The sequence below is a fragment of the Solea solea genome, chromosome 14, assembly GCF_958295425.1.
Source record: "Solea solea chromosome 14, fSolSol10.1, whole genome shotgun sequence".
Lineage (NCBI taxonomy): Eukaryota > Metazoa > Chordata > Actinopteri > Pleuronectiformes > Soleidae > Solea > Solea solea.
In genome coordinates, this window is record NC_081147.1 from 16,491,270 (window position 1) to 16,517,928 (window position 26,659).

Here is a 26,659-nt window from a genome sequence, read left to right on the forward strand (position 1 = left end):
CATAGAGCCTAGTGGAGATGTTTGAAACATTCCAGCAAGTAGTGATGGATAGCCCTGTCTCACTGTGATCCTGAGTAAATAATTTCACCAGCTGAGTTTTTCAAATTAAATCTTTTGGATACATTAAGAAATGTAATCACCCCAAATGTATTAGGGTAGTTAAATAATGAGAATGTAAGATTAATTTAACAGTGTTATGAAAGGCAAAGTCAAACTATGACCAAATGCAAAGTTATACCCCCTGAGGTGTATCCCACTTTTACATTTTCACAGATAAACTCCGTAGGCAGTGATATGAGGGGGCTATTCCATTGTTTGCTCGAGTATTCGTCCTGCCTTTCACCAGCCTGCAGAGAATTGCATAGACCTGCATCTGATGCTCACTGATATTAATATTATTGACCAAGCATGTTATTTAAATTGTGTATGGGGGGGCTTAGTCAGGATTACTTAGTCACTCCTCCTCTGTGACTCTCCTTAGTGTCCCCCTGACAGATTAGAGCTAATCTCAGAACACTGTGTATCTCAACACAGCGACTGTAAAAAGCATGAGCCCATGTGCTTCTCTAATTGCTGAGTGGGTGGAGGACAGCAGCTCCTCTGTTATTAGGAATAGAACAATAATTGGGAGATCAGATTTTTTTCATCTGGATGTGCTACTATTCATTCATTCTGTATGAACCTGTTGCATCTATTTCATAAGGTAGCTTGACACTCGACATACATTAGCTTCAGCATTAGCTTTACGTCCAAGCAAAGTTATTCTCATTGTTTACGTGTGACTTTTAATTCTAAATCCTCACAGTAGAATTTACTTTTAATAACCTGTATATTCTCAATTTACTTTGCTAACAATGTTGGCATGTTTGCAGTTCCAACCCCATACAAGCTAGCAGACTTTTTACTTTACTACAAGGAAGCAATTTAACCAATTATTGTTATTATTATTAATGATTATTAGGATTAATTATTATGTAAAAAATTCTGCAAAAGTAGTATTTTAATAATGAAGTTGTTGATTATGTCGATTGTTGCAAATCTAATAAACAGTGCTGGGTAAAGACAGTAAAAAGAAACACCAGGCCATGTGAAACAGACACATAAAAACATCCAGACTCTACAAATCTCCTACAAAGACTCTTAATCATGTCCCTGAGGTAGAAATCATCTATAATTATTTTTATTCTTTAAGTTTATTTCTTTTATAATTGTACAACTAAGAATCAGTTGCTATTGTGAGACCTGTATTGTATTTACGTTTCCCAGTGTTTCTTTTTTTGATCCAAATGAAAGCACCCCACCCCTCTTTCTCTTGCCTTCTGAGGTTATAGTTGAATTGTGTGCTATTAGTGTTGATGACTCAGAGGTTCCTCTTTTAAATATCTCTGGGTGTTGCTGTAAAACCCATTTGTAAAGTCTCCTACTCCTCTCCAAATTACAGGCTTGGCCAAGAGTTGAGTTTTTAATCTTAACTCTCTCTATTCTCTCTTTTTGAGTTTGAAACCCCCCCAAAAAACGTAGTCATTTGCATTTCTGCTTGCTGATGTCATGGAATAGACAAAACGAACAAAATGGAATTCAGGGTCTACCATACATTGACCGTCACAAATTGATGATAAATAACAATAGACCAACTTGATTTGTTAAACCGTTAAAATAAACACACTGGATCTCAGCTGGTATTTATTTCTGCAGATCTCCCAGGGAACAGACTTATCAGAATAAGTCGGTCTGTCTACATGTACTGCTTGTAAATGTAAGCTGGCACAATATTGCTGCTGAAGCCTGAGGCAGACTTGCCTTAATGACATTTGATTATTGTGATTGATCATTAAATATGCTCCACCAGCAGTGATGTGCTGTTGCAAACACATCTTTTCTGTCACCTGAAAAGGTACAGTACCTCAACAAGCATATGTAAATGTGCACTCATGTTAGTAGAGCTGCAACTAACAATTATTTTCATAATTGATTCATCTGTTAAATAGTTTCTCGATTAATTGTTTGGTCCATAAAATATCAGAAAACCTTAAAAAATGTTTGTCAAACCTGGAAATAATGATGTTCTCAAACGTCTTGTTTTGTCCACAAGTGACAAAGAAATCTCTCTATTTCTCTCATGAAGAAAATACTCACATTTAAGAAGCTTAAACAATCGGAAATCTTGTTTTAATCATGAAAAATGCTTTGAACCAGTTACTCGATTATCAGAATAGTTGTGGATTAATTTAGTAATCGATTAATAATCGATTAATTGTTTCAGCTCTACATGTTAGTTTGACTCCTCAAACACAGTCTTCATGTTTGGTCCAAACTAGTATTACGTCTGTCGTTAGCAGCTATAGCATAGCAATAGCCTAGCAGTAGCAGCTAAAATAAATACAATCAACAGTACACTACAGTTTCTACAACATATCAATCAGACACAAAATATGTACTGTATGTGTTTGAAGAGTATTAAAAAACACCTCTTATGTAGCTGGTTTTGTGGGCTACCGTCTTATGTGTATATTAAAATAGTAATATAATATCATTGAGTAATATATGAAATTAAAATTAAAAAAGGAATGCGTTGTTCCAGGTGTGTGATGTCAGGCACGGACCATTAAATATGATCTATGAGGTTCAGTTAGGGAAGTTAAGCCTACAAGGAACTTCAAGTCTCAGAAAAAAAAAAGTTTTTCAAGGAACTAAAAGGTTGCTCTCATCTGTGCTTCAACCACGGACTAATGATCAGGGGTGTACACTATGAAGCATATTTAACTAACCCAGAAAATGTTTTCATTGCCTGCCTTGACTTAACGTTACATGGTAGTCTGCATAACCAATATTCATTGTATGAAATGAAATGTTGGTGTCTACCAGTAATCTCGGTTAGGGTGACTGTAACAATAATAAAACAAATTCAAAAATAAAATGTAAACGATCAAGAGAAAGAGAAAAATTGTTAATGTGTGTTGAGCTACACATCTAAAAAGAAGAGAACTATAGTACAGTGTGTGGATAATTGTTTTATAACTACACAAATCAGAAGCTTTACTTTGTGTTTGTATTGTTTCTATCTTGTTCTGAATCGCAGGAACAAAACTGAAGAAGCCTCTTGGGTGAGAGGTCAAACATTCAACTCAAGCAAGTCCAGTCACCCTCAAAAAAAAATGCAAGAATAAAAGCATCATCATTGTCACATATTTTGTCGCAATCATGATCAAAGTGAAAATATTTATTATGTATTTATTTAATTAGATAAATTCTCATCCGTTTGTTAGAAATAATGTTTTAAAACCACAGTAAACAAATGGAATGTCTGGAACAGTAAAACTATTTACTCATCAATAGAAATATCTGATGCTCTATTATTTCTCACTTTTTTTGCCTTGCTAGTTATTTTGATAAATCTAAATTCTGCCTCATAGTGTAGGCCTCTTGGGAGATGAGACAAATTAGTGTGTTGACATGTGTCTGGTGGGGCGTGTGATTGCCTTGTAAACATACACATTACTTGCTCACACCTGATGCAAAGTGAGCAGGTGTGCCTGTCTACTGACTGGTTGCAGTTAAATTCAGTGAACAGTGCATAGTGAAAGATGAATCTGCTGGTTTTATTTGTTTTCTGTTTGCTTGCAGAAGATAGTGTGATTTAATGGACTTTTGGAAGGTAGAGAGAGAGAGTGACCGAGAGAGAAAAAGAGAGAGGGTGAGAGGGAATGGCAGCTGTGCACACTCCAGACTGTCATAGTTAATGCAATTAATGAAAAACACTGCTTCTGTTGAATAAAATAAAAAATAAACATGAAACGCCAATGAACATACCGATGAAATGTAGACTTTTAATGAAAGGAGAACTTTACAAGCTATAGCAGAAATTATCTGGCAAAGTGCTAGATAGTACTATATAGAAAGCTGGTAACTTCAGAAAAGAGATGATATGATATCTAGTGTTGAAGCATTTCAGGTTGAAAGCTAGATGTATCACTGTAACATTACCTACATATGTGGTCAAACAGCGGAAAGAGGGCGACCTTTCAACATATTACAAAAAATGTATTGCTGTTATGGGGTTGTAGGGATCTTCATCAGTTGTTGGGATCAATTGCAGTTTTTAATCCTTGTACTATAGAGCATGCACTGATCAGATAATGATATGAGATATTGATTCATTAGTAGGGGTGTCACAATCTCGATTGTAAATTGTACATCAATCGAAACACTGTCACAATCTTCTTCAAAAGCGGAATTGGTGGAATTGAGGATTTAACCATGCCCCCAGTGTAATGGCCTGCAGGCATGCCAGAGGGAAAAAAACAGTGTTACCTCCTCCCGCTAACCCGAAGCTGCTGCCAACTAATAGTAACACCGGCAACTTCTGTTTTGGGCGACACATTGACCGAACTCGAACCCCTTCCCATTCTCTGAAATCACTGGTGTGGAAACATTTTGTGCTCCCCTGTAAAGTTGTCATCAACGTTTGCGTTGTCGGCAAGAAAACCAAGATGTGTAAGCCATGTTATGCGCATGTAGCTAGCATAGGACATCTCTGCACTGCATGCATCATCAGGACGTAGACGTAACTACGAAAACAACTCTGTTAACAGGCAACTCTTCCTGTCTGCTCATGTGGAGTTTGTTTCCTCCATTGTCACCTCAAAATAACAAAACATCACTGTTGTCTTTTTCTGATGAACAAAGAAGCCATTCTGCACCGTTGATAATGACTTTATCCAGCCTACAATCATGCACATACATTTTATTATGAACTTGAAAAGATGTAGAGGTTGAATAATAATCTACAAATGTACTATATAATTATATTGTAGAATATCCTGTCCCATGTGTTAATGAAAAAGGAACTACTGAGCGCCATAGGAAGTCATTCCTACCTGTGGCCATCGGACTCCACAATTCCTCCCTCCCTTAATGTGTGATGTATGTGTTTGGATCTGTGCAATTTCCTAAACTATATGTGCAATAACTAACTTATGTATAATAACTAAAATTACAACCATGTCATCCATTCAGTACTGTATAGAGTGTACATCTCTACTGTATATATTGTATTATGTTGACATTTTATTTTAGAGTACATATGTTTAAGTTTACTTACCTTTACGTTTACTCTTGTTCATTCTTTATTATTCTTATATATTTCTATCCTTGTATCATGTTCTTTGAATAGTAGCGGCTGTAACACAAGAATTTCCCCTCGGGGATCAATAAGTATTCTGATTCTGATTAAGATTCATGAAAGGATTGTTGCACATTTTTAATTTTATAGAAAGTTTATATTTAAAGTTTATCTAGTTGGAGAACACTGAAGACAGAAAAGAGTATTGTGAAGAGAGACCTGACAACAGTGGCCTCCCTTGTTTTAAGTGGCGGTGGATGGGGGTGGTTAGGTTTTGAATCTCCATTAACAGTAGCTCAAGGACTGGGTTCAGTCATGCAGCAAACATGCTCCACTTGGAGCGACATACAATCAAAATAATTCTCACACAGACAGTCAGAGCATTCAAATGGACCTTGAATCAGTAGGTCAGTGAGGCATGAGCATTATAACTGCATTTTATGGAAGATATGACATTAAAGAATTGAAAGTTGTGGTGTAGTATAGACACTGGCCTCTGTGAATGAGAACCTTTTAGGATTTAGACAATATTGTCTTTGCTGTTTGAGGCTCTTCGTCAGACTTATTTTTTTGTCCTTGTCACAGGTGGCAGATTGAAAGTTTTAACTGACTACATGATTCACCTTAACAGTCATAACGATAAACTGTCTGTTATGTGTAGGACACTCTTCAGAAATGTGTATGGGTGTGTCTGCCTAAGTACTGCTTCCCCTTGTGTGATACAAGTTATAGCCATGGCAACACCAAAAGCAATATCAACGTAATATGCTTTTGATGATGACACACACACCACCCAAATTTGTCTCCCATATCTATTCCCTTAACATTCGTAACCACAAATGTTTTGCAAATAACAAAATACAGAGCAAACTAGGAGTCCCCTCACTTCATGCCCTGCTGGTCATTTGTTTTGTTGTGTCATGTAAAGTCTTGACTTCACATTGTGGAGGAATAATTAATAAATGCATATATGGAATCTGTATTGTAGTAGTTTCAGTGAACAATTATGTATTGGTATTTGTGCTATTAGTGGTATGCAGGGAGCTTTTGGAAGTGAATGGGTACATTTGTAATAGCTATCTAAATGTTACATTTTGTCACATGAGGCAGCCCAAGTGTTAACCTAGAGTGTTGAACTGACCATTTGACAGAGTTACTGCTTATTCTGTGCTGATTTGGGATCTCTTCAGCTGTCTGATCTCATATATATATGTGTATATATGTGTGTATATATATATATATATATATATATATATATATATATATATATATATGTGTGTGTATGTATGTATGTATGTATGTATGTATGTGTGTGTATATATGTATGTATGTATAAGACTTATAGCTAAATTGACCTCCTCAGTGACAAACCCCTGTCAAACACTGCTATGGATTGGCTTTGTCTATGATCTTATATTCTTAACTCTAGTAGTGATTTGAAAAGTGCAACCATATCAGCTAGCTGTTCTGTGGGATATATACCACCACAACATCTACTTGTATCTACTTATGTTGTGTGAGTGTGCTGCTGCACTGATTTAGGGTCTGTTATTTAATGGCAGCTGTGTAAGTGGAACCGTCCCTCTCATGACTGCTGTCCCTACAATCAGTGCCTTTTTTCCTGTCCCCTTATGTTTGTTGCTCTTTTTTTAACTCTTACTCTGCTGCTCTAAGAATGTCTAATTAACTTTTTTTTTGCCAGGTTAGGCAGTTGTTGTAACTGGCTTGCCTATCCTAGTGTAGGTTTATGATCACCCCATGACAAGGGCACTGAATATTAATAATAACATTAAGACAGAAGCTAAATCCATACACTTAATATCATCTAAAATACATACCGCATATACTCTTGGAATAAGCCATAGTTGTTCATGGATTAAACCTGCAACCTCAATTAATAAAGCAATGAAATAACACACCTAATTTGCTGGTATCATATATCACTAATGTAATGAGGTTTGTCTGTGTAATGTATTGAGATGATAGTATTTATGTATCATTTTTCATGATTTTTTCTGGTCCCCACTTAAGCAGGTAGACCAGAATAGTGGGTGAGTTTGTGAGATGGCTCTAGTGGCCACGCCCCCACTGTTTCTGAGCAAAGAATGAAGCTGAATTTAATGTAATTTAAAAACCCCAAACACTTTTTAATCACTCAAGTTTGGTAAGATGGTTACTAACTCATTTTCCAGTGAGGTGACAAAGTCAGATATATTATCACTTTACACTTTGCCTCCGAAGCGTCTCTGTCTCTTTGTCTGACTTTGTTGAAAATAAACCTACAGAAGACATTCTGGTACCAGAGTAGTAGAGAAAGAAAGAAAGCCTCTAAGAGAGAAAGACATCATGATCAAGTGAGAAATGGTGTCTCAGTACCTCCACACATCTAAAGCTGTCAGTATCAAAATATGTGGTCAATATAGTTAAAGCTTGTTGTTTTCAGTTATGAATAAATCATATTGTATTTCGACCTTGCCATGCCATATCATCCAATGCCACATGCAATACAGTACATAGTATTACATATGGAAAGGATTTGTCTTATAAGCTCAAGAAAAAAAAAGTCATCATGTAATCTTACACTTGCTATTCATACAAATGTCTAGACCCTAGCCTTTTGATTTTGTTCAAGAATGAGAGCTTTTTTTTGCATTTATCTTTCAAAACCAAATAAAAAGTGCTGAAAGCAAGTAGTTACTAACCCATTTTCCAGTGAGGTGACAAAGTCACAAGATATATTATTATCACTTTGCCGCCAAAGCGTCTCTGTCTCTTTGTCTGACTTACAGAAGACATTCTGGTACCAGAGTAGTAGCGAAAGAAAGAAACACCGGTAAAACTTCCAAGGCAACGTCAGCATCCGCAGGCAAAACCACAGTGAAATTATGGTTATTTAAGTGTTGTCCGTGGTCTTGAGTTGGTGTCCCAAGTAACATAAAATCTAGTTGTGCAATTAAAACTGGATCATATGGCCTACTTTATTAATTTCATTCATTCATTCAACTGTCCACACCAAGTGATATCACAGCATTATTAAAAATATCCTCACACATAATATGAGGCCACATCCTCATGTTTGTAATTTGATAGTTTCGAGTGTTCCAACAACATTGTGTCATGCAGAAACAGACAGTTGCACCCCAAGTAACTTCCGCATAAGAAAAACCAAAAAAAATTTTTGCAAATGATCCCTCTTGTAGTTGATAGAGTGAGTGCCAAAATGGAATACATGGAAGGCCATATTGTTATTAAGAAATACATTTTGGTCCTTAGTGCTTTGTTTTTTCTTTGTGACACTTCATCAATATCACTCTTTATTTTTATTAAATCTTTTGTGGTTTGAGCCTGCAGACAAAGGTCATGCCTGCAGGAACATTTTTTGGTCTAGTCTGACATCTAGTGGCCAAGGCGTGCTAGAGCAATTTCTATAGTGTAATTTTTCTTTTTCTCTGTACAAATTTGTTGGTCCCTTTCTGACTTTTGAAAGGTGATAAGCACTTATCTGCATTTACACTCTTGTAAGTTTCCTACTTGACTCAATTTAGATTTATTTATCATCTCCAACTGTTAGTGCTCAAATGAAACTACTACTGCAAATTTATTTGACATGATTTTCCCTCTATCCTGTTGTGAATCACTCATGAAATGTTCCTGTCACAATGAATTCTTTCCAATTGATTATTAATTTTTTCTCCTATCTGACTCCTTTCTTAATGCTGCTTGTACCTGTTTTCTGATTTATTTCTTACCTTTATGTACCATATTTTTCCCTTTGATCCGTCCTCTACAGAAACTCAAACGGCTGATTCCTGATGAGGTAGGTTTGTTACTACTTACCACGATCACCTGTGTGCTTGACATGTCCATCTGTCGGTGTGTTCTTTATTAAATAACCTCACCATTATCCATTTAATGTAAGGTCTCTGTCTGCGTCAAACCTAATCCATCATAACACGTGGTATTAAGTATCTGTGTTTTGTTCTGTGTTGTACTCCAGTTGGATGTGCTTATAAAATCACAATGACATGAAAATCTTGGCACACAGACTAGTGATCCCTTTAAGTGTCTGCAACCAGAGACTGGCAAATTCATAGTTCACTGACCATTTTATTCATCTAAGAGGATCATTATGCCAATATGTGCCAAGGTTGCATGTACCTCAGAGTTGATGTTCTTGTGTGTTTTTCTTTTTTGGCAACAACAAGAAATAATAAAAAATGCACTAAGTCCTCTCAGCGTACCACAGAGTCATTGAAAACCGATGAAAGAAAATCAATGTTATTAAAATAAAGTCACATTTCTGCACCTTCCTGTATCAAATGCATGTAGACTTTGTGTGGCACTGTTTGTTGGGAAAACCTTTTGAGGTGTGCAAGCCCTAATCATCACCCTACATTATTGAAAGGTTGAGAAGATGTAATGTACGAAAGCATTGAACTGCCGAGGGGGAGAAAAACTATCTTTCTCTTTATAATGTGAATGATTTGGGTTTTAGCTTAAAGTTGGCTTTATTGATTAAATGATTTTTCGGATGTTTAAATCAGGGAGGGAGCCTGAAGGTGGAGATGCTTTGCATGTGCTGAGGCTCACAGCTGCAACAGGAATTCTATCACTCCTCAGTTTGTCATTGCATTCCTCTTGCAGCGGGAATGCATATAGAGTCTCCATTTGCAAAGTGCAGCTTCTTTTCACAGACTTTTGTGAGTAAGTTAATGACAAATGATTACGTGATCGATCACTGAACCCAGAGGGCATTTAGCATCTTAAGCAAGCAGATTATCCTTATCCTTCACCTATGCACATGATCACTGCTGCATAGTGCATGAAACTAATGAAATTAAACTAAAAACAAATGAAAACAGCTCAGATATTTTCCCCCTCCGTGGCAGTTTTGCACTTCCGCAGTAATATCACAAAACTAAGGGAGAAATAACCCATGGGTAATCTATTATGGTTTCATTATCGTATGAAGTATTAAGACACTGATAGATTATGGATTGCCACCTCATTTGTGTGACCTGTTGGGATTTTTTTTCCCCCATTTGCTATGACCTCTTTGATCTAATTTATCATGTTTGCTTATCCAGCTGGAGCGTTTCACCAGCATGAGGATGAAGAAGGACAAGGAGAAACCTGGCCATACGCAGGGACAGCGTCACTCTTCGGCTGCCAGCTATGAGATCAGTGCTCAGTCTGCCATTCTACATGATCATTCTGATGAATATGTCCTGGAGCTCTTTGAACAGATGCTGGTGAGAACGACGGCATTACAATGTTTGTGTGTGTGTGTGTGTGTGTGTGTAAACTCACAAATACTTGATTAATGAAAGCATAAGGTCCTTTTTGAAGAATAAACATAATTGTAATAGTTATTTCAACCGAGCTTTAACTGAGCCTCTATCAGCATCTTGCTGGTGCTTCTTGTTTGATTTAGGAAACACTTAACAGAACCTTATATCACAGTACTTCCGGTATTCTTTTTCTCTCCCTCCCTCTTCCTGTCTCACTCTCATTCTTCCAGGTGGATATGAATCTGAATGACGAGAAGCAGCAGCCTCTAAGAGCGAAAGACATCATGATCAAGCGAGAGATGGTGTCTCAGTACCTCCACACATCTAAAGATGTCAGTATCAAAATATATGGTCAATAGTTAAAGCTTGTTTTTTTCAGTTATGACTAAATCTCATTGTATTTTGACCTTGCCGTGCCGTGTTATCCAATGCCACACGCAGTACAGTACATAGTGTTACATATGGAAAGGATTTGTCTTATTAGCTCAAGAAAAAAAAGGTCATAATGTAATCTTAGACTTGCTATTCATACAAATGTCTAGACACTGGCCTTTTGACTTTGTTCAAGGATGTGAGCTTTTTTTGCATTTATCTTTCAAAACCATATAAAAAATGCTGGAAGCAAGTAGCTCAAAGAATTAACAAAGCAATGAAACACAGATGGTTGGTAGTGCAGTTCATTTAACTGTGAAATATGCCTCTTAAGATTCTACAAACGGTACCCTTTAACTCTGTAAATCAGCATTTCAAATTAGCCTTGTCTGTTTTGCTTTTCCATTGTTGTTGTTGTTGAAAGAAAATGATGTACAACCTGTAAGACAAATAATGAATAGAGAAAACAATGTGTGTGCCTGTTGCATCTGTTTCTTTTTGTTTATTAGGGCCAAAACCAGAAGGAGAGCTCCAAATCAGCCATGATGTACATCCAGGAGTTGAAGTCAGATTACAGAGACACACAGCTGCTCAGCTGTCTGGAATCTCTACGAGTCTCACTCAACAACAACCCTGTCAGGTAATGCTTGAATATGATTGTATACATTTAACCCCCCCCCCCCCCCCCACAAACGAATCAAAGCAATTACTGAATAATACATGTGGTGAATATGTGCTGCCAGGTCAGAGTTCAGGTTACATTTAAGACTTTTTTTTGTACAATTCATCATTGTTCATGTTTACTTACTACTATATACATAGTTCACCTGGCATCATTGAAATCATAGAGCTCATGGGTCATCACATTTTTAATTCAGGGAATGAATTAGATTGCATAATGCCCCATGGGATAATGGTGTACGATAAAATCTGGGCGGAAAAAACACAGTGGGCTAATCGTGTTATCCTGTCACTTCCAGTTGGGTGCAGAACTTTGGAGATGTGGGCCTGGCCCTGCTACTGAGTCTACTAAGAAGACTCCAGGAAGAGAAAGACGAGTATCCGTAAGTCACCAACACAAAAGAACAAAAATAACACTGGCTAGCAGTGTTATTTTAAGCAGTGTGTTTATAACATCTGTTTACTTTCAACTAGAATGATGGGAGTGAAATGCCAGCACGAGATAATTCGATGTCTAAAAGCCTTTATGAACAACAAGGTAAGAAATTACTGTTTACTGACACACATCAAAATATGTCATTATTAGGTTTGCTTTCCTTGTTGTAGTGTAGCATTTCCTCCACTAGAGGGCATCATCATCAACCTTGATCTGCTCGTTGAAGCATACACTGATTTTTAGAACTTTTTGGACCCTTTATAATGTGAATCTGTCCATATCTTATGTGGTGAAGAAGAACCACACAATTCTGCACTACTTTTTATATGTTAAAGTAGAACTTAAAGGTACAGACTACAGTATTCTGAAAACACACACATGTTCATATTTAACATATTTAAAAGAAATCCATCTACATTTTATTTATTGACAGTCAGTTATTTTGGCCTGTAATGAATTTTTAAGCTATAGAAATCATGCTTACTATAAGTGATAAGCATGTCATCTGTGCTCTCCACGTGTGTATGTTTAAGTGCTCGTTTCAGATTGTTTCAACAATACAATATAAATTAGGGATTTGTGTCTTTGTTGGGACTTCGTCTCATTTTGCTTCCCTTTTGTCCCATTTAGTATGGTCTAAAATCCATGCTGGAGTCAGTTGAGGGAATTCCTCTGCTGGTCAGAGCCATCAACCCTACTGTGCCTCACATGATGGTGGATGCCGTCAAGCTTCTTTCTGCCATCTCCATCTTGGAACATCCTGAAAACCTGTAAGAACATGTAAACTCTTTTACACTGAAATCCTGGCCAACTCTTCCCTCACAGTTTAAGTGTGAAGTTCAAATCATAACTGACATCCAAAATTTCCTTACCTGATTTGCTCTATTAACGAGCACTTTCATTAATTATTAAAGACTTTCTTTGAATTAAATTATCTATGGCAGCTTCTAATAGTAGCTGCAAATCAAAGTCATTGTGGCTTGAGTCCTTTCCTCAGTTAACATTCTTGTAATGACGTGGTAAATACAGTGGCATTTATTTTACATAACCGTCTATTTTTGCAGCCATGAACGTGTTTTGGAGGCCATGACGGAAGAAGCTGAGAAACGGGATATTGAGAGGTTTCAGCCTCTTCTCACTGGCATGAACATTCCCATCATCGCTCTTAAGGTATCTGCTTGACAAGCAGCAATAGTTGGTGCTACCTGTGTGAAAATGTGCTCACCTGAAAAGTATTACATTTCCATGGTGTTTATATAATAAATATATTTGTCTGACCTAAATTGTTTGGTGTACCTTTCGGTAGGGTGGCTGCATGCAGCTAATCAATGCCCTGATCAGCCGAGGAGAAGAGTTGGACTTCAGGATCCATATTCGCTCTGAGCTGCTCAGACTGGGACTCAGAGACCTGCTGATGGTACAGAAAACAGCCTTATTTGATATTTTTCCTCATAGTGACTCCAACATCACTTATTTCCTTGTTGTTCATGCCTGCCCCCCTCTTGTTGCTTCTGTTTTGCTGAATGGCTGAACACTTGTGTGCTGTTATAACTTTATCAACTATCCCTCTTCCCACATCCATCCCTCTCCCCGCAGGAGGTGAGGGATATAGAAAATGAAGAGCTGAGGGTGCAACTTACGGTGTTTGACGAGCAGGCTGAAGATGACTCTGAGGACCTCAAAGTGCGCCTTGATGACATCCGCATTGAGATGGAATATCCTTCCACAGGAAGAAATTGTTCCTTTGCAGAAATTCAAGGTCTGCTCTGCCTTTTTAAAGTGAAAGGCATGAGCTTGACAAAGTCTATCACATAATTGTATATCTTCATCATTTTGTCTTTACAGTACTTTTCTAGCTTGATACAAAATAACCTAGACTGCATTATTTTTCCAATTTATGTGTCAGACAGAAATTTCAGACAGCATATAGAATCATACACATTATTTCCTCTGCTCTTTAAAAATGAGTCGGCTATCTACACAAAAGTTGGCTCCTCTCTGTTCCTGCATAATCAGTATGACTACTTTCTTCCTAGACGGAGGCAAAATTAACATTTGCAAACTTAATAAGCATAAGATTGCATACCCCTAGGGACACGGTCACACTTAACATTCAAAATGTATCTTCCCCAATTAACATATTAAAGACATTAGCTACTGTGTTGCTGTAAAAACAACAAAACATCCAACAACCACTGAACCTTTTCATCTTAGAACCCTAAATTATTTGTTTTCATTATACCTTTGAGATGTATGAGACTACATAAAAGTCAAAAAAATTCCATACACAGTAACAAAATAAACTATTTAAGTATTGATTTCTGTCATTGTCTAGAGGCCTGATGATACATGCTTCTTTAATTGTATCGTTACTCATCATCATGCAAAGTTGACAATCAACTGTGCCTTAAGAGCTTCCTCCCATACAGTTGTGGTTTATCTCAGTTGATCTTATTAAAAATTATGTTACTATAGTCTGTATTGTTACTGTTATCGTTGTCACACCACCTGTACAGATTGCAACATGTTGGAGAAAGTTGCGTTTTCCGTAAATATTGAAAATGCCAATATTTCCTGCTGCTTGTTAGGTGCAGTCACAGTTTTCTAACACCAGGTGTCTCCCAGGGGCCCTCAACATAGTACAGTGGTTGTCTGACTCTACATGCATTAATCTCATGTATGATGTTTCACAGAAGGTCAAATAACATTTGAAAACATAAGCATAAATGTCTTAATTATTAAGTTAAGATTACATCATTGTTGCATAGATTAATGGATGGATGAGAAATGTGGCATTTGTTGGCACTTTCATGTGTCCAAATGTCTGCAGGAAACAAATGGAAGTGTTGAGTTTTAGTTTATTTAGAAATGCAGATAATGTTGATGCACAGCTATTCCTAATTGTCAGTAATTATTCTTAAATGACTGTTAGAGTTACTGTTTATGGTGTCTTAAATGATAAGCCCTTAACTTGCTTTGTTTCACTGATGTGAGGGAAGTGTTTGAGATCTTGGTCAACACCGTGAAGGACTCCAAAGCTGAAAACCACTTCCTGTCCTTGATGCAGCACCTGTTGTTGATCCGTAATGACTATTTGGCCAGGTAGCACATTATACACATACACAGTACACAAACTTCTATGTTAATGACATAATTCTGTTTTGTAACAGACAAGGTTTGCTTTACCCATTATTGTGATGAGGGTGTCTTTTAATCAAAACTACAATATAGCCAATTTATTAATGGTTGGGTGTCAAAAACAAAACGAAACCTCTTTTTGATCTTTATAGGCTCTTTTCCACTAGCGCAGCAAGCCTTGCCACACCTCAGCACGGCACGGTTATTTTGTGTTTCCATTAGCGATGATACCCAGTACTTTTTTAGTACCTGCTCTGATATGACATTATGCGTGACATCTTCAGACTGCCGGCAACTGATTGGTCAGATTGCCATCACAGGAAAAAAAGACTTTACAATCCTAAAAACGTGGGTTCCAACAATTGTCTAAAAATCTCTGTATTTAACAGAGGAGTCTGGTGTATTTAGTGACAGCACGGCGAGCTGCATCACACCCCTGCCGTTGTATTTCAGCTCAGTGACTGTGTCTGACTCAAGTCATGGAGGAAGAACTTAGCAAATCTTTTTAATTAACTGATTCTATTGATTCAGTTACACTATAGACAACTGCTTTACAAGTCACTATTTTGTTTGTGTTGCGTGTAAAACAAAGTCACGGCAGTTTAATGCAGCCGTGCTGTGATGACTCCGCCCACATTGAGGAGGTACTATATTGTAATGGAAAACCAACCAAACCGTGTAGAGGTGAGGCGAGTCGAGTCAAGGCAAGCTTAGACTTGTAGTGGAAACACGGCATATGTCACTTTACACTTAATTTGCTACAAAGCTTAGGAAGATGTATGATTTAAATAATCAAACACACTATTCTAAAGAAAGCTGCATGTAGCACAATGCAAAGCTGTGGGTTCCTTCACAGTACTGATATATATATATATAAAAAAAAGCCAAGATAACCATACCAAAAGGATAAAGAAATGCATTTTTTTAAGTTGACACTTCTCATCCACCCCTCTCCCTCCTCTTAGCCTATCCTTTTCTTTGCTGGTTGTTTTCTTGAGCACTGCTCCAAATCTGTGAAATGAATACATGCAATGAAGTCTAATTCCATTCCCCTCGTATCGCCAGAGAAATTCCAATGACTTTCCCTGTGTCCTCTAAAGACCTTAGGGATTTAGTTTACTCCCGAGTTTTAGTTAAACTTGGGAGAACTGAGGAGATAATGTGTGCAGTTGTGCACATTTATGTCCACTTTAACACTCGACAACACACAAAGGGCAAAATGTTTCTTCACATACTATCACAATATGTGCAGGCCTGAACATATTTCAGTCGAGTTAGTTGTGTTTTCCTGTCTTTTCCTGATGGTGGACAAGGAAATTGTTGTGTATTTTTAGCAGAGTTTGGGGAATAAACTGTGAGAATGGAAAAGGTAAGTTGGCCCAAACAGCTGGTCCCAGCCAAAGTATTTTTAGCTCCTCTTCTATCTCTTCCATCCTTCCTTTTCTGTAATCCTGCATTCTCCAGCCAGGTGAACACAATATACGCCGTCTGTAATGCACTCCACACAGAGAGTGGGAGGGAGAGCTGCAGAGTGACAGAAAATACAGCTTGGTAATTACAGAGATGAAAAGCGAATGTAGGCGGAGGGTGAGACAATAATGAAAAAGAAATTGGGAGTTGAGGTAAATTGCTAGGTAGATGCTGAGAGAATGAGGGAGGTATGTACACAGAATGGAAGAGTTAGCATTTATGTCAGAATGAATGACGGAGAACCTGCTGTTTTGCTTTTTTTAATTCTTTGTACGGTTGTATTTTAATCTCAAATTGAGATGGAGTTTACACAGGTGTATACCTTATACCTTTATTTAAATATGAATGGTCATACTTATAATGGTCATACACAACAATACAGACTGTTTGTCTTCTTAGATGTTTGACATCATTAAATTTGGATTAGCGTCTGTCAAAATGTGTGCAGCTATATGTGTACTGACAACTTGAATCCTAATATACCATCTAAATGTGCTACATGCAGGAATTAAGCTGTACTTGGGATTGTCGAAATTCAGATACACAACTCGAGTATATTTCACTTTGAATCTGTTTTCCGAAAGGACACTAGATGGCTCTCTTGCTCCACCAATAAATCTACCCTTGAAGTGTAGTGAAGGATTGGAATAAGTGTTAGAGAGAGATAGGGTGACAAAGAGAGATGGGTAATGCAGGGGGGCCACATATACACACACGGAATAAATAAAGTATTGAGTTTGTGAATCTGGCAGCATCTAATGGGGTCAGGGAATAAGACACCTCTAAAATTGAGTGTCTGTGTGAAGCTCAGTTGATCAGACCAAGTGTGTTGGGTATACACCAACACACTCGCAAACACAGTTGCACACAATCAATCTTTGTGACAAGAAACTCAAACTGTCATGCTCACACAGACAGCCAATCTCAGTTACAAAGACAAAGTGACAAGGCATGTGTGTTCACACACTTATCTGGACAAATGAACCCACTTGCTCTTTGTCAGTCCCATTCTTTACTCACAATTTACCCTACATATTTTTGTTTGATTAGAATACTCACATCTATTACACAATATTGTACACTTTTTATATGGTGTCTTTTATTGTGGATTTAACTTGCAAAATTAGAAACTGACAGTCAGTACAGTCAGCTCTCTACAATCTTCTTCACTCTATTCTCTGTTTCCTGATCCCTCCCTCCATCTCTCCTCCCCTGCAGGCCTCAGTACTACAAGGTGATAGACGAATGTATCGCTCAGATCGTGCTTCACAGAAATGGAGCGGACCCTGACTTCAAGTGTCGTAATCTCAGCCTCAACGTTGAAGGCTTGATAGGTGAGTTGATTGACCAGAAAACACACATGAACAAACTTTTCCTTTCTTCTCTCCCTTGGTGTGCATGAACTACTGCTACTACTTCTCCAAACACTAGCACAGTTACTGTGTTCCTGTCAATGGCAACATGCCTTCATTTAAGTGAATATCACCACATTACAGGTGCAGTTGTCTGGATACACCACAGGATGGTGCCAGAGGGGGATTGTGCATTACTTTTAACTGATTTTTGCTACTCATAGTTGTGGTTTACATTGCGTTAATCGCAATTTCATAAGCTTTGTCAAACCAAGCAATCCCAGAATCTGATATCATAATGTATTCGGTAAAATGTCTTTGTCTCTTGTGTTAGATGGTAACTTAAAAGCACTCGTAGTTTTTGTATTTACTGGAAATAATAAAAGACAACCTTGGCTCCTAGTGCGTGCATCTGCAAGAAAGTTCTACGATGGCCACTTGTACGTTTCTGGTAACATTTGAGTTTGCACTGATATTCGTAAATATAGATTTTATGAATTTGAGTGAGTATGATACACCTGATTACTGTTGTAAAATAAACCAGAGCCGAGTTAGGGGTGCAGGACATGTCTCAAGAGTTCAATACTCTTTATTTATGGCCGATCTCTATTGCCCAACACAGGAGGTTCTAATTGCATTGCTTCTAAATGTGTCCTGACACACTCTCACACACACACACACACACATAGGCTGGCTGGCCTCCTTTAAGACTGCCAGAGTTATCGGTGTAAAGCAGCCCAATTCTGCCCTGCATACATTATTTAGTGTTTTTCTTTGAACTCTGAAATTCAGCACAGTTTTCCCCACGTTCTGTCTCACTTAGTGCTCTCTTTCTGAAGTTTGTCCCATTTAGTCCAGCCACCATAAGAGAAGTAACACCCCCTCCATTACCCATCCAATAACCATGTGCCATGTACTTGCACACAAATGCACTCTCTGAAATTGGATGGGTTGGCATTTTATTGTGAAGTTCTGTCATGCAGATATATATTTTTTCTTTGGTTTGTTGATAAGACCTTCTAGACTTACAGAATCTGAAATAGTTTCAGCTCCTTCATCCATGGGCGATCATTTTACAGCAGCTATCGAACCTCATTTTGTCTCATCTGTTTCATCTACTTTCTTAAATAATATCGAAATTTTCCAGTTTAGCTTTTCACAGCTCTTCTGAGTCTTCGATCTATCTTCTTGATTTTCCTCCTGGGCGTCATGATTAGCTGTCTTTGATCCAGTGACTATGTGGTATTCATCTTCATGTTAATTAGCTCCTTTACTGCACATACTTGTTAAGCCCTCTACAGGCGCTTAAGCACCTGTAGACCCTGCTATTATTCATTAAGAGTATACCATTGGTTAGTCTGTGTCCTTATCACCCTGTCCTTTGTCAAGCAAAATAACTTATAATGAGATTATTCCCTGGCTGTTTTATGGTGGGTTTTCTTCAGTCTTGCAAAATAGCAATTGTTGTCTACAAGATTGTCTAATAAACTGTGTGAGGTGTATTTTTCCATAGAGGAAAACAAGTGAGAGTTTAAAGAGTGATATCTGGAGAATTACTCGGACTATTGCAGGACATCGATTAGTGTGATAAGAGAAAAAATATGAGGATAGTTAGGAAGAGTGCTCTCTGTTTATGTGCTTGTTTGTGTGTACACATCATGTGCCAAACTGAAGATTGCAATGTCTCTATAGCCAAACTTATTGTTTCAATCAACCTTTTTACCATTTTTTTTCCTCCCCCTTTCTTCTATCCTTGATTTTTCTGCAGATAACATGGTGGACCAGACCAAGGTGGAAACCAGTGAAGCTAAGGCTGCTGAGCTGGAGAAGAAGGTAAAGTACACACACATTATAAATACACACAACACACCACACATAGACTGTATGTCTACACAGAGAAGCACACAAGCCATTACGGTCATATAGACACAACAGAAATGTATACATTATAAGCGTACACTTCCCCCTGACACGTGCACACTCGCATACAACACAACTACATCATAATGAAATTTTATACACCCAGTGTCTGGCTGACATGGGATGGCAAATGAGGGGAAAAAAGAGGCACAGAGGGTAAGTGAATCAACATGCACATGTCTGACAGCAAACCAACAGACATATTTTTACTGACTATCAAAACACACACACTCCCACACACACTCACACAAGGGGGGTAAATGCCTTGATTGCACCATGCTGCTACTCTGATGTTTCAGTCCGAGTGACAGGATAATTGCCAGGAGGGAGGTAAAACTAGCTTTCATTCTGGCTCATGAAAAGACACACAGACTGATGTGGGATCATATCCACACACACACACGCACACACAAATACACATTGCATGAACACACTCAGATTAATATTTGTTGACCACACACCATAGTGCGAGTGGAGCATGGAGGGGTAATTGCAGACAGTCTCTTTGGCAGGAATTAAGGATGAGGCTGTCAGGACACTGACAGTGAGAGTAACAGATCTGCTGTTTGCAAATTAAACAGCCATGTGTGTGTTCATGTATTCACCTATTTAAACACTCCTAGCCTGTTTGTCAAGTCAAAATCTTTATACGATTATGAAAGTTAGAAAATTAAACGTGGGGGTAAGGTGGGTCTCCCATTTATTTTTCCGTTATGGACGTGAAGTCTTAAACATGGACGTGAGAAATGAGCTCATAGAAGTGCACTGAAGCATCCTAACTCAATAATTGACACTAATTTGCAGTGTAAATTATACAATGAAACTAAAAGCAACTAGATTGCAGGAAATGGCTCCTACGGGTCTTTGAGAAATGTAAACTGCTACATTTTCAGGAGAGAGGCTAAAAGTATATGCATGCCAGCACATTTGCACCCATATCTCTTTCAGAAAAACTCACTGGTGTGCTGGTAGGATTTTACTGCATTTAATCAATTTGATGCATTTCTCCTAAATCGTCCTTCAAATTACTAATAAAACAATTTGGCTTTTGAGGTTTAGTTCATTTTACTCACCCATTATTTCATAACAATCCTGGAAATATGTTTTTTCAGTCATACTCATTATGACTAATGTCAGGCTGAGTTTTAAATCAACTCTATTACATTGCAGAGGTTCTCCAAAGTAGAAGGAAGAGACTTTTTTTGTTTAACAGCTGGACCTATCTGTCACAGGCAGCACATAATCTGGAAAAGACACATAAATAGCTGAATATTCATTGCACAACAGACCAGGGACGCCACTTTTAACAATGCGGCACGGTATCCGTACTGTACTATTGGAATGTGTTTTTGTATCCCTGTGAAATACTGTTAATTGCATATTAGAAAATGAAGGAAATTTGGAGCTTAACCTGCCTATTTTTTGTCTTTGTCTCTGACTTATATGTAATTAGCTTGATGCAGAGTTGACGTCACGCCACGAGTTACAGGTGGAGCTTAAGAAACTGGAGGGTGACTATGAGCAGAAGCTACGGGACCTGGGCCAAGAGAAGGAACAGCTGGCTTCTTCTAAGCAGGAGCAAGAAATGGAAAACCAGGGACTGCAACAACAGCTCAGCACTCTGAATCAGCAGGTACACACAGACACATATGCACACCCACCTGTTACTGTGAACTGTTATGCCCTATTAAATTATTTTTCAAATAAGTCAAACACTAATGTGTTTACTATTCTTACTGTCAAGTGTTGAGCCTTAATGTGACATCTTACAGGTTCTTGATTTGTAAATAAGTCTTCCTATACCCATTCTTTTGGGTATAGGAATATACCCTTATAGTGATACCCCCAGAATTATAAACACTTATTTAAATTTTACAAATGGTTTTAAGAGATGCTGAATCAAAATAACGGAGTCACCAACAGAAGTAAACTGGTATAAATGAACTGGTATCAAAAAGGAAACATAGCTGTAGCGATATCTAAAATATAGCCACATTAGCCATAGTCACAAATAACCATTTCTCTCTCTCACACACACACACAATTCTCCCAGAAAACGGCCAGTTAGCTTTCAGACTGTGACTGTAACTTTGTGAGATCACAGTGTCACGGATGTAACAAACACAAGGACATCGCCTTTTAGACGAGGAATGACCCCCAGACATGTTTCAGACTGAGTTGAGGCAGACTCAGAAGAGTTTGGATATCAGGGCATTGCTATGTCAAGGAGACTGTGTGATTAAATGCATGGGCAAGGTCCCTCTTTAAGACAAACAAATAACAAATACTGTAGATTTGTACATGATATAAACATAAACGCTACAGTATGATTCAAAACCAAATTTTAAAATCTCTGCACCCTTCTTCCTCATTCAAACTTGGCAAGGTGGCTTTGGAGCACTTTTTATTTATTTTTAATTTTTAAAGAGCCTATATTTACCATATTGATTCCATCATCAAAAGGCTCAACATAAACAAACAACATATCACTGAAGAACATTGAATGATACTGAGTTTTTGTACTGGGAACACACACAAAAATAAAACTTTGGCAAAAGCTGCAAGAGGTAAAATATTTTAAGGTTTAGATAAATGCAAGATTATGCAAATCTAAGCACACAACTGTCCAACATAACATCTATGCACACCCACTCAAACACAGAAGCCTCCTGGCTTTAAATGCTAGGGTAGCATGAAAAGAAAAAAAACAAAACTTAAGTATTGGGTTGAACCCAAATCATCCAGAGATTAAGAAACTAAAAAATAATTAAGAAAAAAAAATGGGGAGTGGGGAAATGAAAGTATAGTGAGTAAATAAAGATGAATAAAGGCAGAGCATTGCCAGGATACACATATGTGTGTGTGTGTGTGTGTGTGTGTGTGTGTGTGTGTGTGTGTGTGTGTCTGCATGTCTCTGTTCACATACAGTGGGGAGGCAAAAATGAGTATTGTTTAGCTGTCAGTGTCCCGCTGCTGTGCAAGCTGGACTCAGAGTTACACCCCAACTCACAGTAGCACCAAGTGACCTAGAAGCGTGTGTGTGTGTGTGTGTGTGTTTTTTGTCAGTGAGAGAGGTACACCGCTCCAAAATGAGCTTCATTCAAAGTGGCTATTGCCAGCAGTCATCTTCTCCACATGCAAAATCTCAAACACTTACAGACACATATGTAGATGCAGTTATCCAAAGCTTAAACAGCATCATGTGCCAAGCATCAAAAAAAGCTTCTCATACTAAGCTGGCTTGTGTTTGAGTCACTGCCCATCAAAGATTTCTTCACACATAGAGATGTCTTACTATTTGACTGTGATGCTGTGCCCAACTCTTCATCTGCTGCCTCACTAAGAAAGCCTGCCTCAGAGACCCTTTATGCCAGTTACCGTCTTATTTTCAAAGTCAGGAGAAACGGCAAAATTGATTATGTTGCCTTCAAACACTCCCATCACACAGTTTACATTTTACACACCTAAAACACACATTTAGTATTTCATTTTGATCTTCTACACTTGTACTCATAAATCACATACATAATATTCTCAGTTTAATATTAGCTGTTTAATTACTTTGACTCTTTTGTCAAGAATTGTTGCCCGGCCGATATAAATACTTAAATCAATATTTCAAATTTGATTTCACTCTCACTTTTAATGTAAAAGTTTGTCTTCACACAAACAAACATCCACTTTTTTTTCCTCTTCATCTTGTTCTCAATTTCTTCAGCATCTCTCCTCAAACCCAGTCCTGCCCAGGCTTTAATCCCTGGCAGTGTAACATTTTTCTGCTCTTTGTTCTTTTTTCTCCTCCCAAAACTAATTACTCTGTTGGCATTGCAATTCATTGGAAACAGCCAAATCTATCCAAAATTAATGTGCTATCAAAGAATAAACAGCAACCGACAGTAACAGCAAGATAGAATGATAAATGACTTTAAATGTTTAACCATACAGCATACATTAGTATCAGGGATGGGAATTGCAGAGTAATTCATGATAAAATATAATGTATGTGATGAATGTCCAACAATTACAATAATATTACAATACAGCGATTCTGTGGTACTTGATTTATTGCATGACAATTACCTCAGAATGTTTCTCACCCAAAGAATCGAAGTCCCCAGCAAGGTTAAGTGCAGATTTTGGAGGAGCTGTATTCTTTTCACCATTGTCCTTGTCATTATCCTGCTTTCGGCTTCTTTTTTTTGCCAGTTAACTTTCCTTTTCATGTTGTCTTCATTTCTATGCTAAACCATGCGATATATTTAGCATTGCGATATATTAAAAAACGCAACGAGGCACAGCAAAACACTGCTCAATGTGGGGCCCCTTTCACTGCTGCACCACACATGCTTCGGGATTAGCTGAAGAAGTAACTGTGGTAGTAATTGCAGGAATTATCAATTTAATCCACCACCTTAACAGAAAACATGTCTGAGGGTACCAAGCATGCATACAGTTACACTCCCTGTGCGCACACTCGCTCAACACGAGCACCCACGCATGATGCTCATGCATAAACATGCTGTTGTATACCTCAAAACATTTGAAGTTTTTAAAAGAACATGTATTATACATTTTTGGTCATACTGCCTGGCACTATCATATTTAAGGATATGAGATATTGGCAAATAGTTTGTCCCAAATCACATTCCATTTCTTTTCTTACAGATTGATCAGCTGTCTAAGGATCTGGAGGAGGCCAAGACTAAAGTTGTCACGGTTACTGTTCCTGTCCCTGTCCCAACACCTGGTTTTCCTCCTCCTCCACCCGCCCCTCCTCTCCCTGGCCAGAGTGTTGGTGTGCCCCCTCCACCTCCACCCCTACCATGCCATGCAGCCATTCCCCCGCCCCCACCCCCTCCTCCTTTACCAGGTCAAACTGGTATTTATATACCTCCACCACCTCCTTTACCAGGCATGCCAGGACCTCCACCAGCTCCGCCTCTTCCTGGCATGCCAGGACCTCCACCACCTCCGCCTCTTCCTGGAATGGCAGGACCTCCACCACCTCCGCCTCTTCCTGGCATGGCAGGACCACCACCACCTCCGCCTCTTCCTGGCATGGCAGGACCACCACCTCCGCCACCCTTACCTGGGGGTCCTGGTATCCCACCTCCACCACCAGGCCCAGGCATGCCTCCACCTCCACCGTTTGGCATGGGAGGCTGGGGTGCCCCTGCACCACCTTCATTGCCCTTTGGGCTCCAGCCTAAGAAGGAGTACAAGCCTGAGGTCCAGCTGAAGAGAGCCAACTGGAGCAAGGTCAGTCCTCAGATAGATACAATATAACAACCCTTTTGCTCTTTAGAAGAACACCTGTGCAAATGTTACATTTTCTTTTGCCTGATGGGTACTAACAGTTACAAATCTTACACAGCATTGCCAAGAATTCTCAACCAGCTTAAAACTTAAAACCCAGTAGAATTGTCTATAATTGTGTATTATGAATGCCAAAAACACTAATGTTGCGAATGAGGCAGTTCCTAACAGATGTATCATAGTGTATTGAGCTCCTTATTAACACATGAGCATAAAACTCATGTAAAAACAGAAGAATTTTATTGTAAATAATTCAAAGTTAATTTAAAGTTTGGGAGACAAGTTCTGAGATATAATGTGAAATAGCTCTAGGTGGGCTTTTGTGTGAGATGGAGCTTTAATAGTGAAATTCTAACTTAAAGTGACTTCCATGCTGCATACGTGTGTCTCATGACAATGTGCTTCATGTTCTTCTTTCCTCTCATCTGTGATGGTTAAAACATCAAAACTGCCCTCTGTCTTTCTTTAGCCTAAAGCTACTCTTTAATGGCTTCAGCAGACTTCATCAGCATTTACTCTCTCTCCCTCGTCCTCCTCCCCCCCTCTCACTTTCTCTCTCTTTCTCTGGTGAGTGTTTGACGAGGCTGTCACAGAAATTGCTTTTTAATAAGCCTTCTTCTTTTAACTGCACCACTGAAAGATAATTAAATTGCTGCTAGAAAGGACAGTGTTCTTTTGTAATTTAAATTAAGGTTTTTTTGCTTGGTCCCTTGCTTTCTTTCTCGCTCTTTCAGCTAGTCGTAATATCACATTTCCTTTTCCTACTTTGTCTTTTCCGTCCAACGTCCCCATCCCTTTAGGCTTTGTCCATAATGAAACGTCTGATATCTGGAAATTTACTACCACTGCTTTTCTGCTTGCTCTTTTAATTTTTAATTTCTCTTTTCCCTTGATGAGAATACTGGGAAAGTTGAGAAAAAAACTGAGTTAATTGTGACTAGAATAGAGAACGTGCACAACAAAAGATATGGAGAAGGTGACAGAAAGAGCAAGGGTGAAGAATGGAACACATTTTTGTATGTGACACTCACAATATGTACCACAAAATAATATGTTACGCTGTGGGAATATTAGAGAAAATGACTTCCACATTTTTCTTCCTCATATTTGTGCCTTCTCTTTAAGACCAAACTGCAGCTTCTTGTTTTGCATTTTTTGCAAGTGACGGATGACATTTTGACATTTTTGCACAATTTACATCACATGTCTATTGTCTAACACATTAACTAACAGATCATTCTTTCTAATTCTCTCCTTTCTCCCTCTCTGTACCCATTGGCATTTCCATCCTAGATCGAACCAAAAGACCTCTCTGAGAGCAGTTTCTGGACCAAAGTAGAAGAGGAACGATTTGAAAAAGATGAGCTCTTTGCCAAACTCACCTTGTCCTTCTCCTCGCAGACAAAGAGTGAGTGTCTGTGGCGTGTGTGTTCTTACTATTGTGGTCATTTTTTGTCCCCTCTGTAATAATCAATGTCTTTCTCTTCTTCTCACCTCTCCTGTGCCACAACTATCTCCTCCCAAACTCCATATATATTACAATCCTCCTGCCCTGCTTCCA

At 38.3% G+C, this 26,659-nt stretch overlaps 1 protein-coding gene across 2 annotated transcripts in view; it reads left to right on the forward strand.

Annotated features, from left to right (window-relative positions):
- Positions 1-26,659, forward strand: part of LOC131472354 (protein diaphanous homolog 1) — a 35,283-nt gene that overhangs the window by 7,596 nt on the left and 1,028 nt on the right. The window contains exons 2-17 of one of the 2 annotated variants that reach the window (XM_058649429.1): positions 8,913-8,939; positions 10,210-10,374; positions 10,644-10,745; positions 11,295-11,425; positions 11,766-11,849; positions 11,941-12,004; positions 12,533-12,672; positions 12,967-13,072; positions 13,209-13,319; positions 13,499-13,617; positions 14,888-15,004; positions 17,729-17,844; positions 19,631-19,695; positions 21,236-21,415; positions 24,448-25,041; positions 26,392-26,506. In XM_058649429.1, the coding sequence (XP_058505412.1) occupies positions 8,913-8,939; positions 10,210-10,374; positions 10,644-10,745; positions 11,295-11,425; positions 11,766-11,849; positions 11,941-12,004; positions 12,533-12,672; positions 12,967-13,072; positions 13,209-13,319; positions 13,499-13,617; positions 14,888-15,004; positions 17,729-17,844; positions 19,631-19,695; positions 21,236-21,415; positions 24,448-25,041; positions 26,392-26,506 (2,236 nt within the window). The remainder of the gene's footprint in view (positions 1-8,912; positions 8,940-10,209; positions 10,375-10,643; positions 10,746-11,294; positions 11,426-11,765; positions 11,850-11,940; positions 12,005-12,532; positions 12,673-12,966; positions 13,073-13,208; positions 13,320-13,498; positions 13,618-14,887; positions 15,005-17,728; positions 17,845-19,630; positions 19,696-21,235; positions 21,416-24,447; positions 25,042-26,391; positions 26,507-26,659) is intronic. The other variant, XM_058649430.1, reaches the window with a different exon arrangement.